Source organism: Moschus berezovskii, chromosome 9 (assembly GCF_049115385.1).
Source record: "Moschus berezovskii isolate FMDL1 chromosome 9, NW_MosBer_1.0, whole genome shotgun sequence".
Taxonomy (NCBI): domain Eukaryota; kingdom Metazoa; phylum Chordata; class Mammalia; order Artiodactyla; family Moschidae; genus Moschus; species Moschus berezovskii.
Genome location: NC_142468.1, coordinates 109,712,922 through 109,732,224, shown reverse-complemented (window position 1 = coordinate 109,732,224; position 19,303 = coordinate 109,712,922). Strand labels below are relative to the sequence as shown.

The window sequence follows — 19,303 nt, the reverse complement described above, 5'->3', positions numbered from 1 at the left end:
TGGGATTCATCAAAGGTGCAAAAGAAATTCCATGGCTCAGGGTGAAGGGACATCTGTGCAGGAGTGCTAGACAGCAAACTGTCCAATGTGAGCAGGAGGGCAGAGTGCTCCAGAAGGGATTTACATGGAACTTGCGGATTATCCGTGTATTTATCCATCTCAGGAGGAGTTGTGCAGCTCTCTCAGAGATGGGATAAAGTATTAGTGAGAAGTACGAGGAAAACTAAGCAAGCAACTTGAGTAGAAAACTAGGCAGTTATCATCTCTAAGAAAAATTTAAAGCTGTACAAGAAATTGTCTTCCTAAAACACTGTTTAGATCAGTCATCTGTGAACAACAGTTATGTAATTGTGTTTACAATTAACAATTCTATCAATGTAATGTTATTTGATATAATTATGTTGGGAAAGTGGGAGAATGAAAGTTGTGAATGTGACATTAAAAGGGTCATGTCTGCCCTGACTAGATCGGAAAGGCACATATAACAAAGGATAAGGACATGGAGACCAAAAGCAAGAAAGAGACCTCTCTCAAGAAGTATGGCTTTGCAGGAGAAGAAAGAGACTGGGCAGACAGTCGTGGGAGATGTGGAGTCAAAGTAGGTGTGTGTATGTTTGAATAGGAGAGACTTGAGTATGTGAAAAGCTGGTAGAGAAACTTGGCTCTGAGGACAAGGTGAATATATGTGAGAGACAAGAGGTGGTTAATGACAGTCACTGAGGAGGTAAAAGGCGATGGGACCTGCACAGCACAGGTGAGCGGATTGACCTTAATTGTAAGGACACTTCCGTCAAAGAGAGGGTGATGTTGGTGAGTTTGTTTGTTTGTTTGTTTTTGGTAAGGGGAAAAGGAAAGAGTTCCCATTAATGGCTGGCTCCTTTTTGCTTTGGAAGGAGAACTCAAAGTCATTTGCTGCAGCAGTGGTACAGTGAGTCAGAGGGCTGCGAGGTGAAAGGAGTTTGAGCACTTTGAGGAAACTGAGAGTTCTTAGATCAGAGAAAGGGGGTAGGACTGCTGGGCCGTGTTGTAGGTCTGAGCTTATGCACATGGATTTGCAGTGTGCTTAACATGCCCTTTTATATAACCTCACTAGCACTGCTTGCCAGCTTTTGAGGGCTGGCCCAGAGAACCTGGAGATTTGGATTCACCCACTCTTGGAATTTTGTCACAAAGACTGAACAAAAAACACAATCAGAGGAAGTTTCAAGTACTGGCATGCATGTTATTGTGATGATGAAAATCCAAACTGAGTCAGGGAGGAAATAAAAGTTAGCTGACGGGAAGTTGCAAGGTTGATAGACAGTACTACTGAGGTCAAAGAAAGGTAGAATGGAAGTCATTGAACAAGCAACAATGGTAATAGCAAACATTTAGTGAGTTCTTAGAGTGGGCCAGGTCCTACTGTGTCCATTTTAAATACATTAATTCGTTTTATCCTCATAACAACCCTGTGTGGGAAGTACTATTCAAGCTGAGGCTCAGTAGAGAAGTCTTGGGTTTAAATCACACTGTTTATCAACAGATGGGACAGGGTTCACATTCAGGACCACAGAACTCACACGTGTAACCAGGAGGCCCCAGGGAAGCTGTTTGAAGGTAAATAGGAAGCGGTATTCAGGAAGGAGAGGAGATTGAGGTTAGAGAACAAGGTTTCTGCAGGTAATAGAGGCCAAAGTGTGACCCTGATGGGGTTGCTGAGTTGCAGTAAAGAGGTCCTTAGGGAAGATGACAAGGGACATGGAGGCTGCGATGTTGGATAGGGCATTCAGGTGAGAGCTGACATCAGATTATGGCAGAACTTGGCTCGGTGGATTGTGTTACGGAATTGGGTTTGTTTGCCTAACTTGCAGCAAGCCAGACATTGAGACGCCAAGGTCTGCAGCAGAGAAATCGTTTATTCACAAGATAGCCAAGCAAGTTGATGGGAGAACATATCCAAAACTTGTTTCCCTGACGATCAGACTTAGGGATATTTATACGATAAAGAGGCAGGGTGTATGAGGCGTGGGGAGAGGTGGTTGAGGTAAGAAGAGGGAGGTAATTGGTGGTTTCTGCAAGAGTGGTTGAGCTTCATGGTTCTTCACGGCAACTGTTCAGAAGATGGCAGAGTTAGTGTGTTCTGAGGGTAGAGGTTTTGGCCCTCTAGCATCGAAAGATCATCCATCTGACACTCATGCAGGGCCAGTTGAATGGTCAGTGGTTTCAGCAGTTTGAACTGGGCAAGAACTAACTCTGCGTTTCTGAAAAACAATTTAAGCAACCGTTACTATAGTGACCCATAAATCAGAGGTGTTATCCATAAGGAAGCTAGGGAGTGGTTAAAGTCAACTAAAAGCGAGTGAGGCAGGTTAGGTTTGGGGGGCCTAATCAGGTTAGTCTCTGTTTCAGTTGCAGATCTGGGCACTGCGATTGGACTCTGTTATTGGACGAATGGAACTTAACAGATAATTACTGTTGTATCTGTAGTTACTTAATAATTATGCACACAGATAATTGTGCATAATTACTTATGGACTGTTTGTAGCCCCTGCTAGCCTGTTGGCTTCTTGAGGCCAGTTGATATCATTTCTGGGATCTGTTGTAGAGCTGGGCATGTGTGTGTGACTCACGTGTTTGGTGACTGACGTGGATGGATGACTGTGTAACGTGCATTAACTGAAATAAAACTCATTCTGGTATGCTTTCCTTAGCCAGTTGATAATTTTCTATTTTCCTGAATGAATTCTGTCTTTTTTTCCCCATAGGAAAGCCCATAACAGTGGTGAAGATTCGGATCTAAAGCAAAGGAGGAGGTAAAAAAGCAAAAATGACAGAAGGGTCAAGGGAGAGGGAAAGGGCTTAGCAGATCAGCACAGCTCAGACCTGAGGCAAGAGTGTGGGAAATGTTTGGTTTTATTAGTGACTGCTTTAAGGATATTGTAATTTTTTAAAATTTGAAGTAACAATTTTGGCTGCAACTGGTTCTCAATCTTCCATTCCTTAACATCTTTAGGAGTTTTTCTCTCTTTTTTTTCTACTCCTTTTTGTTTTAGAGGAGCTATCTCCATTATCTCTCTCTCCTTTTTCTTTTCTATTCTCTTTCTTTCTGTTTTTCTTTTCGGCCGCACCACACAGTGGCATTTGGGATCTTAGTTCACTGACCAGGGATTGAACCCATGCCACCTGCAATGGAAGCGTGGAGTCTTAACCACTGGGCTGTCAGGGAAGTCCCTCGCTTATCTCTTGCTACAGTAAAACCATCCAGAACTGGGTGGTTGAATATAACAACAACCATATATATCTTATATGATTCTATTGATTGAACAGCAGTTTGTTAGCTAGTTTAACTGAACCCTGGCAGAATGGCTGTCAGCCTGGGAACTCTGTCTCTCCATGATCTCTGCACCTGGTTAACCTAGGTGGCTGGGAAGAAGCAGAGGCTACTAGCGCTGTTAAGAGATAGTCCTAGAACTGGCAGAGTATCCCTTCCACCTCCTTCTGTTGGAAAAATCAGTCATAGGATCAGCACAAATTCAAGGGGAATGGAAATAAACTCTCCCTCTCTTCGTGGGGGTAGGGGTTTGACAGGACTTTGAGTCCATATTTAGTCTACCTCAGGGGCTTATAGCTCTTCCACATCAGAGTTCTGTTGAAAGCACTTGATTCTGTGGTCCTTTCTAGGAGCATGATGACATTTACTTTAGTCTGCTTCCACATTTCTGTAGACATTCAGATGCCTAGATGAACTGAGAAACTGGGAGAGGGCTATGACAACTACTTATGTTTGAACTGGTAATTTTATTGCAAAATTAATTCTAAAGAACCTGTATGAACCTTTCTGAGATTTTTCATTTGTCATAAATATGTTTTTTTTCTCTTATTTTCTTTTCAGGTCACGCTCACGCTGTAACACAAGCAGTGGTAGTGAATCAGAAAACTCTAACAGAGAGCACCGGAAAAAGAGAAACAGGTAATGTTGGAATATGATAGTTAACAGGAACTCTGAAATCAGCAGCTGCCACTGATTATAGAAGCTGTGTGTCCTATGAATTTTTACACCTGATTTTTCTCAGCTGTAATAAGAATCTGGAATGATTCTGAAGTACTATTTTAGGAAACCTCAGCTCTTTGAACTGAGTTTCTTATCTTTATAAGATGATTAAACAGTTTGACAGTGATGTCCCTTCTTGTTAATTAAAAAAAAAAAAGGCAGTGATCTATATTTAGGTACAACATGTAGTTATTTGCCTAAGAGTGGTGAGAAATTTTATCATTTGTAGAGAGATTTCTCCCTGAAGTGTCTTTTAACATGACATCATTATCCTTTGCCCAACCAAAAACCAAGACACTCACAGTTGCATAGTTTTAGTCTTATGGATGTGTAAATGCAAATGTATTTATACTTGTGCCAGGCACACACAATTAAATGGGTAAACGCAATTAATTCATATTTTTAGGACTTAGTCTTAAGAGCTTGTTAGTAACATGACTTGACATGTAATCAATATTAGTGATGACAGTGCATTGATTTAATCAGTTTTTCCTAATTCTGAAATATTTATTTGAAAACAAGTAATCCATGATGAGAGAATACCAGGTTGGGGAGCTGAGGGATATAGTTATTGGCTATGCCAGTTTCTAATCTGGTGGTTCTCAGTTGGGTACAGTTATGTTTTCCCTCTCTTCCCCGAGGACATCTGGCTATGTTTTGGGATACTTTCAGCTGTCACAACTGGGGGAGTGCTACTGACTAGGGATGCTGCTCAACATCCTGCACAGCACAAGACAGCACTCCACAAGGGGAACATCTGGCCCCCAAAATGTCAGTGGTGCCACCATAGGGAAACCCGTTCCCATCTGACGTAGACTCTGGAGTGGTTGCTTCTTCTGGGTTGTCTCTTGCTGAGGAAGTTGCAGGAGATGATCTCCAGGGTCCTTGTTTTGTGCTTAGAGCCCTAGTACGTGGCATTCACTGAATTGGCCTCCCTCTCTAACTACAATACCTATGTAATAACCGCCCAGACAGCACTGTGAGAGTGGACCACTTTCTTAGGAAAACTTTCTATGTCGAGCCTTCTTGATAGAGGTGAGATCTCAATGTGTTAGGACAGTTTTCTCAAGGAAATGATCCCAGTTTCTTCATCTATAAAAACCCGAGTGTGGACAGTAACTTTCCCTCAGGTGCCCTCTTCCCACTGTAAAATCCAGTATTTCTACACAGACGACACAAAACAAGCTGAAAAGCACCTCCCCCATCTCTATGGACCTACTTATCAAGCCAGTGTCTTATTTCTGTTTTGCTTGGTGTAATCTGAGTTCATGCATGCTAAGTCGCTTTAGCCCCTCTCTTTGCGACCCTATGGACCAGGGCCCGGTGTGCTATTCTCAACTTCTCAGAGCCAGCCTACCTATTTAAAAACAGTGTGTTTTTGAGCCAGAAGTGCTAACGTGACATTTGCTGTTAAAATGAAACACTGTTTAAAGGTTGCCAGCAAATCCCTAAATAGCTCGTTACTGATCTAGAAGCACCAGCTTTAATATTCCAAATAGGTGTTTTCTGCCTCTACCCCAGGTTCATCAACAGTTTTTCAGATTGGCTTTTTTTGTACTGTATAAATAGCGTATTTTAGAATGATGGTGGTTCTGAATGTTTAAATGCTAAAGTACTTTTAAGGCTATTGATGAGAAATTGCTTTCAATGCCCACTGACACAAAGACTTGCAAAAATAATTTCTTTTACCTGTAGAGATAGTGCCCTGGGCTTACACAGGGTGGCTGTGGCTGTTGAAGATGAGGTCTGGAGTCTTGCTCTCAGAGGCACAGCGGAAAGTGGGTGAAGGAAGCAGCACGCCTTGCAGTGCTAATCCCTATGCCTGAGAATCCTGGTGGAGGCACAGTGCGCGGGGTGGTGCCGCACAGAACTCTGCCCTGGGGGCCACGTACCCATGACGCAGTGCTGCCACTACCCACTCCATCCCATTATCAGCCTTTAAAATCTTGCCAGAACCCACTCACTCTACCTTGGGATACATGGGTCTTAATATTTATACTGTGGCCCTGCTAATGGTCCCAATATGTCTTGTGTCTATAATGAAGGGTTGTCTAGTGATGTCTGACTTTCAACTCTGGGGGAAGAGAATGAATCTCTTCCGCCTCAGTTGCCTTTCCTTACTTTCATCACCAGGGTGACCCAGCCAAGCTCTCACCAGCGTCCTTTGTGCTTTTATTAAAGGACTCTGGTAACCCTAGAATGGGGCAAAATGAGTCTTGAACATGCTGATTTTCTTCTTCCTGCCAGCAAGGTCTCTAAATTCAGCTCCGGATGCTTTCTCACTTTGGAAATCAGAGCCTGCACCCGAGACACCCCATTTTCCTGTCTCCCCATGGGAACTGTAGCCTGGGGCAGAAGGGCAGAGACTGTGCACATTAGCTTTTTCAAGCACTGTTTTGAAGACCGTGATGTGTCCAGTGGAGGTCTGGAGAGACTCTCTGGAGACTGTGTGTGGTCTTTAGGATGTTATTTCCCCTGGTACTGCTTCTTGCTGTTGTTGCAGTTTTTGTTGTTGTTTGTTTCTTTGTTTTTTTAACATAAGGAAGGTCTCTCATATTAGGTTCAAGACAATGCTGTGTAAATACTGTTTTTTCACAGTGTCTACCTGTTGGAGTTCAAGCTGCTTTGCTGCTCCCATACAGTTTCAGTATCTCTCATTTTGTGTGAAGAGAAGCACAAGTTAACAAGACAGTGTTACGAATCAGTTTTATTCAAAGCAGTGATTGTGGCTTTGAACAAACATGGAAAAAATCATAATCCACACTGACTCTGGAAAGCTAGTATTAGAAACAAGGATGTTGTTTAGATTCAATTTTAGAAAATATGACTGTAGATAAGCAACCTCCTCTGTTAGCTTTGAGTCGAGAGCTAGTGAGGCCAGATGGGCGAGGACTGTGCAATAACTGCAGGGTTTCATTCCACAGAAATTTCCAACAGTAGAGACTTAAGCCTCCTTTGTTTGGGAAATTGTTTATGTATTTCTTAATCCTCTTTCACTTTAGTTGTCTCTTTACTGTTTTCATACTCTTCATGGGTACCTACAGTTTTCTAGATTTTGAGGTTTGAGAAAATAGTTTTTTCCTCTCTATATAATTAGCTGGAAGTTGGAGCAGTTTCTTGTTACAACATCTAAGATGACAGAGTCCTTATTTTCCCCTCAGTGTTTCTAGTGAGTGAAGTCGCTCAGTCGTGTCTGACTCTTTGTGAACCCATGGACTATAGCCCACCAGGCCCCTCCATCCATGGGATTTTCCAGGCAAGAGTACTGGAGTGGGTTGCCATTTCCTTCTCCACGGAATCTTCCCAACCCAGGGATGGAACTTGGGTCTCCCGCATTTTAGGCAGACGCTTTACCAGGGAAGCCTGGTGGTGTCTCTACGTGCACCTTTGTATTCAGCTCTCTTCTCTTCTCCCATTTTTACCTTATCGCATTGTTTTCCCTCACCCAGTTCCCGTCTATTTTCTTTTCTTAGCTTCTTTCTCACTCTTTCTTTCCTGTCCTCTCTGACGTCTGTCTCTGTTTAGGAACCAGTGATAAAATGTCAAAAAAAAAAAAAAAAAAGCAAAAACAAAACCCTAAGGGAGTGGGTCAGGGTTTCAGTTCTGCCTTGTCCTGCTGTTTGACCTTGGGAAACTCATTTAATCAATTTAAACTTAGGTTTCTCGTCCTTAAAATGGTGTGTGTACTACCTGATCTGTTTTCTTGAGTTACTGCAAAGACTAAATGAGCTATAAGAGGTGATAGCACCATGGTGGACAGAGCTGGATATCTAATTTTGGTGTCAATGCCTCTTCTTTGGCTGTCCCAACCTCTCCTACACCCTCTTCCTAGCCTGTTCCACTTTTCTTTTAACTTTGTCCTCCATTTCCCCATCTTCCCTATCTACACATTTGTATTTTCAGACCAGGCTTTTTTATCCTTTGACTGATGGGTAGGTTTTAGGGGTATCATAATCTCAAGCAATTTTATGTGAAATTATCTGTTTCCAAGTGTACAGTTTTCTGGTGATAAGAGTTTGTAGATTTAATCAGGTTCTTAAGAGGGTATCTGATCTCCAAGAAGTTATAAAGTGGTCATTATGATCTAAATAGTGAAAGATAGATTGATATTGGGAAATGGAGTTGATATTTTAGTTCACTGGTAGGGTTGAAATCTAAAAGGCTGCAAATTTCTTTTGAGATTTCTTACTTTTCTATACCAATTTGTGAAAAAATTGGTTCAATTAAATTAATCAAATTAGGAACCTGCCAAGTACAGAGAAGCATTAAATTAATGATCTTTGTGAGTATTAGATTGCGTTAGTTTTCACCAGTTAGAATTTTGAATCTTGCATGTGAAATCAGAAGGGTCAGTTGGCTCCTCTTTGTGGATTTGAACCCCTGGGTCGTGCTTGGGACTTGCCCACAGAGTATGTTGAAGGAGGACCTAAGAAGAAGATCTATCACGGTGAAGTCTTTCATAAGCCAGCTTTCCCTGAAAATACCTTGAGCTTAATAAAATATCCTTCACATTCAAAGGAACTGATCTGCAAAATATCCTTTGTGCTGTTGATGAAAATCAGCTCTCCTTTAGGCATTCACTGGGATCTGTGGATTACTCAGTCATTAGCTTTGATGTGTTGCTAGGCTTTTAGGATTTGAAGTGGGAGATTTGGAGGAGGCAGGGGGCAGTGAGGCAGAGAACCAGTCTGGTGTTTTTTGCATAAGCATAAAAGTGGAAGTAACTCTGGAGCCTGGCGAAAATTAAAAGAGTAAGAAAAATGAGAGAAGCTGGGGGTAAGAACAGGACTAGAATAAATTGGCAACGGGGGACCATTTGGACCTTTCCCAAATTTCATTCTGAGCCGTTTGCATCATAATCACATGAATTATGTACATGAGGCGATATGTGTGCACATGTGTGCACGTGTGTGGGTGAAACAGAGCACAGAACAAAGAATGAGGGACCGTGCATTATGAATCTGTCCCTGCTTTGAAGAGCTCCGTGCCTAGAAGCTGGTTCCTTTACCCTCTGAGTTTTAATTTTCTTACATGCTAACTGGGATCATACCTGCCCTGCCTACCTCATGAGGTTTGTGAAGATCTGAGATAATGGATGTGCTTTGAAAAGCAGAAAGAGCCCTGCATTCGATTGATGCTCACTGTTACCTGAAGTCCCCATTGTATCTACAGAGTGGGGGCAGCTCCCTTTAACAACAAAGAAGCCAGTGTTTCTAACATGTGAGTTTATCCTGCCACAAATGTTGTTAGACTTTCCTCCTGCTTTTTAGGTGTCTCTTAGAATCTGTATCTGAATAATGGATTAAGATGGTTTGAAGTATTCTAAATGTGTTCCACAAAGTCTTTTATGTTATTTTTCTGAGAAAACTAAGAAACCATCCTCTGTGGCACTGCAGCTAACAGGGATGATACAGCTGAGGCAGGCAAATCTAGATCACGGCTTTGGTAGGGTTTTGTTGTTGTTAGAATCATAAAACAAAACAAAACACTTCTGTCCCTGTGCCTTAAGGGAAGAATGTGTTTTGATGATGGCAAACTTAAACCCAAGGGTGTTTATTCTACATGGCCTGAAAATAGATAACTGTTTCCTCACAAGCTTGCCCTCCTGGTTGATTCCTGTCCCTGACAGAAGTGTCTGCACTGCAAACCAGGTACAAATTGTGGGTCTGGAGTGGGTAGTCTGTACAGAGCCAATGGAAGTGATGTTCCCTGTGCTGCCCACATGGCACAGGGTTCTGATTTCTACTTTATTAAGTTGTATTAAGATTTAAACATTTGATATGGATAATTTAGGAATTCTAGAGCATAATCCAAATTGATAGAGACGACCATGGAAGCACAAAGCTACAGCAACAAGAAATGTTCTCAGAGCACTAAACTCGAGGCAGGTTGAATGATTACGAAAATAGAAGCAGAGCTGGGGAGAGGAAATTGTGCCAAGGGTAGCCCATTTTAGGAGGGAGAGCATAAGGTGTAAGTGGAAGAGATTGAAGCACCTTTAAGAGCAAATAAGATTAATTTATTGATGGTGGGGGAAGATGGGAAAAGCAAATGAATTTTTTGCTTGCTGGTCTTTGGGGAGTATGTTGACAGATGCCTGGAACCGATATAAATTTCCCTAGGGAAGAAAAACTACTGAAAAAAAGAAAAGAAGATTGGTTTGTAGCAGGTGATCCCAGAATGAGAGCTGTTGTTGAAAAATACAAGTCCACAATCAGCTGGGAACTGCAGAGTCACTGTTAGCGATGGAGTGGCCACGTGAAGAAGTCGCTGAAGAGCGGAGGTTTGTTTCAAAGGGTCTGGCTGCCTTGTAAATGAAGCACAAAGAGAAAAACGTAGAGTTTTAAATCCGGAAAGGATCTTCACAGTAATTCAGTAAATGAAGAAACAGACTTACCAAAGAAGGTTAAACGTTTTGCCCAGGGGTCTCTGAGTCAGATAGCAACAGAGCTGGAACTAGGCTGAACTCAGGAGCAACGGAATTGCTCCTTATCATCCAAAGCGTCATTTTACATTTGCTCTGTAAGATTGCTCAGGTTTTGTATTAAAGATGGTCTTTTATCTCAGTGAAGGAGAAATGAAATTAAGAACTGGTCTAAAGGAATGTCCTATTAGGAATGAAACTGCCCTGGGTAAAGGTAGGGGACAGAGTAAAACCCACCAAGATTTGTATAAAAATTCATTTGGTAATGTGAAGAATTTTGCAGAAGCAGAACTGTAATTGGGAAGATGGAAAGAAGAGCCTAAGAATAGTCATTATCTTCATTATTGTTATCAAATGATTATATGGCATTTCATCTTCACAGTCTTTTACAAACTTTAATTAAGTGTCAAATGCAGTTAAAATCTAAATTGTATGGATAGCCTGGAAAAGTAGGGTGTTGAAATTTGGTGAGATATGAAGGAAATATATCAGAACTCTCTTATTCGGAAATATTACTGGAATATGCTCTGATCTAGAGCAACTCTCTTCCTTATACATTAACTAAAACACAAAAGCCGAGACTTCCTTGGTGGTCCAGTGGTTGAGACTCTGCACTTCCACTTCAGGAGCTGTGGGTTCCATCCCTGTTGTGGAACTGAGATTCCACATGCTATGTGGCATAGCCAAAAAACATAAAATTATGGAGAATTTAAAAAAAAGCCTTCTTATGGTTGGACTTCTTAGTCTAGCTGTTAAGTCTTCTTAATTGTGACGAATAGACAGAATATGGTATGTAGAGTTATTGCCTTAGTGGATACAGGAAAGAAATGTTTAGCATTTTTGAGGTTCAACTTTAAATATAACATTTGAAAATGAATATATTCCCAGTAAAAATTGCAATGGACTCTTTCCCCCCTTAACACTTTCATGACTATAAAAAGTCAAAATATAAAACATTTTGACGTTTCAAAAGGCCCTATATCAGTATAATGCTTACAGTGTTTTTATTCTTCATAATTTAAATTCCTGCATTAAAATTATAATCTATCAGGAAAGAAGCAAAACCCACTTCTTTGTGTGTCCCACGTCTCAGGAGAAATGAGACTCACAAGGCAGAAGCATTATAGGATATGTGTTGTACATGTAAAAATTTCTTTAGTTACTTAGGCAAAAACAAAACAGTTAACTTCTGCCTCCTAAGGACTGAGTATTACAGTATTCTTGCCTTTAAGGGTAAGATTTTTTCCTTTCTAAGTAGCATCTGTATTTTCCAGAGCAGGTCAATGATGGAAGAAATGACACTTTCACTCTTGTAATGAGGTACCATTAACCAGAGGCCTTTTGTAAGGGTGTAATTTCAAACTTCATTACAGACTAAGGCAGCCACACCGCCCACTACTCAGGAAAACGTGCTTCTGTTGTGACTCTCCAATGAGCCTTACATTTTTAATGCGCCTTGTTAGAATATTTATGAAGCTGCGTCACCGGTAGAGGGCATCTGTCTTTGGAACATGTGGGTCCCAAGGATGTTAACTGACAGGGTTTCATTGCCCTCACTTTCAACTATTTGATTAGGAAAATAGAAGTTAAAGGTACAGGCCACGGTCTGAAATTCTTTCTGATATAGTTCTTATTACTAGTAAGGTACTGGAAGTAGGAGTTTTCATTTTTGTTACCAGAGAAAAGCCTCAGCATGAAGGTAGCTAGCTAAAGTCCACAACAGAAGAGCGAGCATATACTCCTTGTGCTTCCTTTGAATTGTCTAGGGAATGTTCTTCTAGCAAAAGTATGTCTGTCTCAGTCAGGTTTCACCCTTGCTGGAACACCTGACCCCTCAAAAATATTTAAAGGTTCTGACTTAACTGATTAAAAATAAAATTAGTGAAATTTAGCCCTGTCCATGAACTATGCAGTGATTTAGTTCAGAATGGAAGCTGCGTGTAAAAGACTCCAGGCTTGGGAGTTGCACGGACCTGGTTTTATGTCTATCCCCGGGCAACGCAAGGTGTGGGTTCCTGTGAGAAGGGAGATATCTCCTTGCCAGCCTGACACCTTCCCACTGACCATCTCTTCCTAACTTTGGACTCCTTAGTCCTGGGGGTGTACAGGACAGTTCTCCCCCAGCAGGTCTGGTTGGTCGCTGGCTGTCACATGATACAGGGATTGGCTCGGAGGTGTAGGTTTTGGCTATGAAAATACATATAGATGTGTGTTTGTATATGTAGTCAAAATATAAAAAGTAACTGTTTCAAAGAATTATTAATAATCATATGACTTTGAATCGTATATCTTATGTTTTTCTTTCTAATATTCATATATCTTCTCATATTTTTCTTTAGCTATTTCTAATATTCAAATTCATAACCACATATGTTCAATTTTAATTTCCTTTGCATGTATCATGAGAGAGGGAACTATGTTCTTGAATTTGTGAAGAATACCATGACTGTATCCTGTTAATATGCAAAAAATAGAAATGAAAGCTTTAATGAGGAAATATATACAGTTCAAAGACTTGAAGTGTGTTACAGATAATTTTTTACTTAACACAATTCCTCTTTAATGTAGAGAGATTTAAATAGCTTTTTCCTTTTAAGCTACTTTGTTTTTTTTTTTAAACTCGAATTTGCTTTCCTTTGTCTGTTTAAGTGAGATGAATATTTGTCACTGTCCACTGATCTGCATTATAAGCAAATGTAGATATCCGTCCCACAGTGCTGCAACAGGGCAACCAAAAGACATCTGTTCAGTGAAAGAAATGACTCCAGACTTGTCTGTTCTTTTCATTTCTGTTTTGAAACAGTTATGCTCATGCAATCCCAGTACTGGGATGATTACCGTGTGATGCCATGCTGCTCTCCCATGTCCTGGGAGCAGCAGTGTGGAAGAAACACCTTAGAGTAGCTTCTTCAAGAACTTACATAAATTCAAAGTTAAAGATTCAGAAAACAGTTGTTTGATTTTTGCAAGAAATACTCATGGCTTTACAGCATCAGTGCATTCTAGACATTATTAACACATTAAGTATACACTTGCTTTGATACTTGTTTCCTTCTCTCCCCTGTAACTCCTCACCCTTGTTTTTAGAAAGACTTGATGTATCTGCAGAAGGAGTGTGGTTCGTGATGGTTTATGCTAGGTCCATTCAGTATCTTCACACTCATAATTGGTTGCCATTACTTAAAAATTTAAAGAGTTCATTAAAAAAGATTCAGATTTGTAGATTATCTTTTGAAAACTGACAGGATTGATAATATTGTCCCCTGACCTCACATGACAAGTGCCTGTACCCCCAGTCCCCTCTCCCCCCAGCTTTGCTTTCCCTCATTTTGTTCTCCCTGCCAGGAACCTGGCCACACTGAGTGCTCAGCCCTCATTCTCTTTTAAACACGCGAACAGCATAACCAGAATGTTCTGTGCCTACCCCACTGCCGAGACATTGTGCCACCATATTTAACTGTTTGAATTTCTAGCTTTCTATCTTAAAAATAGGGAATTGTACCTGGTACTTAATGAAAATTTGAAGAACATTGCAGAGGAGAACTATTCACTGCTGTTTTACTTAGATGTTTTTATAAAATGATTCTGTTTCATGATTTAAGATTGTTTAGCTGACAGTACTGTTTCTTTGCTGCTGCTGCTGCTAAGTCACTTCAGTCGTGTCCGACTCTGTGTGACCCCATAGACGGAAGCCCACCAGGCTCCCCCATCCTTGGGATTCTCCAGGCAAGAACACTGGAGGGGGTTGCCATTTCCTTCTCCAATGTGTGAAAGTGAAAAGTGAAAGTGAGGTCAGTCAGTCGCGTCTGACCCTTAGCGACCCCACAGACTGCAGCCTACCAGGCTCCTCCATCCATGGGATTTTCTAGGCAAGAGTACTAGAGTGGCTTGCCATTGCCTTCTCCGACTGTTTCTTTAGTTAATACCTAAATAGCTTTTAAATGAGTTTTTGTTTGACCCATGTCTCTTGACTAAAAGAATTTAAACCAGGGACGAAGGCTAAAAATAACCAATATACATTTATATATTTGTATATAAATATTAATATATCAAAAATAAAAATATTAACCATTTATCTACTTATGGATATATTAATATATAATACATTCTTAGCTTTGAGTGATTATAATAAAATTGCTTATTCTTAAATAGACTTTCATTTCTTCAGTTCAGTCGCTCAGTCGTGTCCCACTCTTTGTGACCCCATGAACCACAGCACACCAGGCCTCCCTGTCCATCACCAACTCCCGGAGTCCACCCAAACCCATGTCCATCGAGTTGGTGATGCCATCCAACCATCTCATCCTCTGTCGTCCCTTTATCCTACCCTCAATCTTTCCCAGCATCAGGGTCTTTTCCAGTGAGTCAGCTCTTCACATTAGGTGGCCAAAGTATCAGAGTTTCAGCTTCAGCATCAGTCCTTCCAATGAACACCGAGGATTGATCTCCTTTAGGATGGACTGGTTGGATCTCCTTGCAGTTCAAGGGACTCTTTCAAGAGTCTTCTCCAACGCCACAGTTCAAAAGCATCAATTCTTTGGCACTCAGCTTTCTTCACAGTCCAGCTCTCACATCCATACATGACAACTGGAAAAACCATAGCCTTGACTAGACAGATCTTTGTTGACAAAGTAATGTCTCTTCTTTTTAATATGCTGTCTAGGTTGGTCATAACTTTCCTTCCAAGTGGTAAGCATCTTTTAATTTCATGGCTGCAATCACCATCTGCAGTGATTTTGGAGCCCAAAAAAATAAAGTCAGCCAATGTTTCCACTGTTTCCTCATCTATTTGTCATAAAGTGATGGGACCGGATGCCATGATCTTAGTTTTCTGAATGTTGAGCTTTAAGCCAACTTTTTCACTCTCCTCTTTCACGTTCTTCAGGAGGCTCTTTAGTTATTCTTTACTTTCTGCCATAAGGGTGATTTCTTTTGCATTTCATTTCTTAATAACTTCTAAATAGCTTATTAACTTTTTGATACCTTTGACACCTTTGACCTTTTTGATAGCTTTGATACTTTTTGACAGCACATTTAGGATGAACTGATAAAGGTAACACATGTGTGGGTGTTAACTTGAGGTGAATGTTGTGTTAACTTGAGGTGAATGTTGCTTCTTTTCAGAATACGGCAGGAGAATGATATGGTTGATTCGGCGCCACAGTGGGAAGCTGTGTTAAGGAGACAGAAGGAGAAGAGCCAGGCGGACCCGAACAGTAGACGATCCAGACACAGATCTCGCTCGTATGTACTCCCTCTTTGGGCCTGAATTAAAACCTCAGAGCTTTTGGTAGCACGTGGGTTCTGGGGCATATTGGGCTATCTCTTCTGAGGTCTTCTAAAGTGGTTCAGTTTTATCATGATTATCCTAGTATTTGTTTGTCATATTTACTTTGTTTTATTGTGACGCTCATCAGCTGTATCTGAAGGGGTAGAAGTTGGAGCACAGTCAAAGCAAAATGTCATAAACACAAGGCTATCAAAATCATGTTTTATTTTGTTTTTAAACAAAAGTGTGTATTAGGCTGAGTAAGTAGGAAGTCTCCTTTGTTCTGGAGCCAGACCGTTGGTGAAATACCTGCTGCTTCTCTCCTCTGAAGCCTTGGTCCAGGTTGGACTAGCTGTGACTAACTTCCCATCAGATTACCATTTGTGAGCAGTTGTCAGTGAGTGATTCATCACGTTCCAGTCTTGAGATCAGTCTGCTCCTTTTGTAGCTAGGCAATGCCAAGTGTGAGCACAATTATCCCATGATGATGAGATTGCCAGTCCCCCAGATCAATTTTCTTTTGAACTGATAATGTTTATACTTAAAAAAATATTTGCATCATCCAGATTTAGACTCCCTACTCTCACCTCTTGCTCCAAAGCATCACTTTCTTTTTTTGATGGGCAAGAAGTAGATTCATTAATATAGGGCACTTATGAGAGATATAAGTGGGCAGACAAGGGGACTGTGCTCCAAGAACTAAGCGAGAAAGCAGCTTTATTTATTCTGTCTATGGATACCCACTTCATAGACTGAGTATGGGCCACCCCGGAAGGAGAGAGGCCCTGGGAGATGGGCCCATTCCGTAGAGAGAACGTGACCCATTTTAAAAGGTGAGAGTGGCCCCCAGTCATGCCTTTTTGAAAAATGCATCCTTTTAAAATTTATCATTTATTTGGCTGTACTGGGTCTTTGTTGCTGCCCAGGCTTTCCTCTGGCTGCGGCGAGTGGGGGCTACCTCCAGGTGCAGTCAGCTGGCTCCTCACTGCGGACGCATCTCTTCTTGTGGAGTGTGGCCTGTGGGGCGTGTCGGCTTCCGTGCTTGTGGCTCCTGGCTCTGAGCACAGGCTTGGGAGTTGTGCACAGGCCTGATTGCTCCACCGTATGCGGGACCTTCCTGGACTGGGGAATCTAACTCGTGTCTCCCGCATGGGCAGATGGATTCTTTACAGCTGAAGCATCCCAGGGAAGCCCCAAAGCATACATTTTTAAAATGAAAAGTGAGCTGGGTCTAACTACCTATATCCCGTTATGATCCTGGGTAGTTAGATGTCTCATGTTGCCTCCATGTGGAAGGAGAGATAGTGTCCTATCAATGGAGGAATTACATTGACTGAGCTTTGAGTGATACATCCTTGCATTCCTGGGATAAATGCCCAATAAATCTATTATCTTTTCCATATATTGCTGGTTTCTATTTAATATTTTGTTAAGGTTTTTTTCCATATGTTCATGAGAGATTCTGGTTTACAATTTTCTTGTAGTATTTGTGTCAGTTTTTTTCTTTTTTTTAACCAGGGGTATGCTGGTCATTTAAAATAGGAAGTTTTCCTTGTTTTCTCTATTTTCTGGGAGTATAAAATTAACAGTATTCTTTCCATAAATATTTGATATAATTTACCCAGGAAACCAACCCTTCCATGAACTTTCTTTGTGGTAAGTCTTAAAGTACAAACTGAAATTCTGTAACAGATACTGGGCTGTTGAGATTGTGTCCACTTGTTATATGTAGGTTTTGGTAGTATGTGTTTTTAAAATAATTTGTTCCTTTTATCTAAGTTGTCATCTTTTATTAAAAAATTTGTTTATAATAATTATTTTAGTGTCCTTTGAACATCTGTTGTGATATTACCTCTTTCATTCCTGATGGATAAATTGTTTCTTCTTTTAATTTTCTCCTTAATTGTGTTTTCTAGTTTTTCAAAGAACTAATTATAGCCCACCAGGTGTCTCTGTCTATGGGATTCTCCAGGCAAGAATACTGGAGTCAGTAACCATTCCCTTACCAGGGGATCCTCCTGACCCAGGGATTAAACCCAGGTATCCCACATTGCAGGCAGATTCTTTACCAGCTGAGCTACTGCTTTCCAGGTGGTGCTAGTGGTAAAGAACCTACCTGCCAATGCAGGAGACATAAGAAATGCAGGTTTAATCACTGGGTCAGGAAGATCCCCTGGAGGAGGAAATAGCAACCCACTCCAGTATTCTTGCCTGGAGAATCCCATAGACAGAGACACCTGGCGGGCTATAGTCCAGAGGGTCACAAAGAGTCAGACATGACTGAAGTGACTTTTATTTTAGGCCTAAGTATATCTTTATGATTAAAGCCCATCTCTTGATCTCTTGTAGGCTACAGTAATTTGTCTTTAAAAATTTTTTTTTTTAAATCTAGTCTGACCATCTATAACTTAAATAAGTGTTTAGGATACTTATGGGTCATATAATTATTAATATTTGGGGTTTAAACTTTCTTTTAAATCTTACTTACATGATAAAAATATCAGACCAGAGAGAGGGTTATCTCAGAACAATGCAATTGTGTGAGAGAATCCTGTTAATAGTATGATATATACCTTTCTGGAATTTAGTTTTTAAAACAAACCATAAAAAGACAGCAAATGTTTGTGGTTCAGTTCAGTTCAGTTCAGTTCAGTCACTCAGTCGTGTCCGACTCTCCGCGACCCCATGAATCACAGCACGCCAGGCCTCCCTGTCCATCACCAACTCCCGGAGTTCACTCAAACTCATGTCCACAGAGTCGGTGATGCTATCCTGCCATCTCATTCTCTGTCGCCCCCTTCTCCTCCTGCCCTCAATCCCTTCCAGCATCAGAGTCTTTTCCAGTGAGTCAACTCGTCGCATGAGGTGGCCAAAGTATTGCAGTTTCAGCTTTAGCATCAGTCCTTCCAGTGAACACCCAGGATTGATCTCCTTTAGAATGGACTGGTTGGATCTCCTTGCAGTCCAAGGGACTCTCAAGAGTCTTCTCCAACACCACAGTTCAAAAGTATCAATTTTTCGGTGATCAGCTTTCTTCACAGTCCAACTCTCACATCCATACATGACCATGGGAAAAACCATAGCCTTGACTAGACGGACCTTTGTGGTATGGCTTTCTAATTGAACTTGATTATTTGACTGTATAGCTGATATGGCCAAAGTACAGTTAACAAAATGATATCAATTTGAAGAGTAATTCTTTCGGAAGTTGCTCTGGCTGCTGAGTTAAAAGCAGATTGAGAAAGGAAAGGAAGCAGGAGGAGCAATTTAAAACATTTTTCAGTGGTCCAAGTGTGAGGTGGTTTTAACTCAGAAAAGATTGTGGTGGTGGAAGTGAAGTGGATGAATACACATTTTTGAAGAAGAGCTAATGGGTTCATAGTGTGAGAGATAGTGTGGATGAACTTTGGAGTTGACAGATTAAGTGAGTAGCCATGCCTTTTTACATACTTCATCCATGAGATGGAGAGAGATGGTCTGGTATCTGTGGGAAGTGTTAAGGTTTCTGTTTCATTAGGTTTGAAAAACCAAGTTGGCGATCAAATGGAAATAAATGTCAGGTAGGCTGCTAGATAGAAGT

General features: G+C 41.0%; 1 protein-coding gene across 3 annotated transcripts in view; it reads left to right on the top strand.

Moving 5' to 3' along the window:
- EPB41L4A (erythrocyte membrane protein band 4.1 like 4A) overlaps positions 1 to 19,303 on the top strand; it is a 288,909-nt gene that overhangs the window by 253,180 nt on the left and 16,426 nt on the right. For all 3 annotated transcript variants that reach the window (XM_055436713.2, XM_055436712.2, XM_055436710.2), the window contains 3 exons: positions 2,745 to 2,792; positions 3,872 to 3,949; positions 15,579 to 15,698. In XM_055436713.2, coding sequence (XP_055292688.2) covers positions 2,745 to 2,792; positions 3,872 to 3,949; positions 15,579 to 15,698 — 246 coding nt within the window. The remainder of the gene's footprint in view (positions 1 to 2,744; positions 2,793 to 3,871; positions 3,950 to 15,578; positions 15,699 to 19,303) is intronic.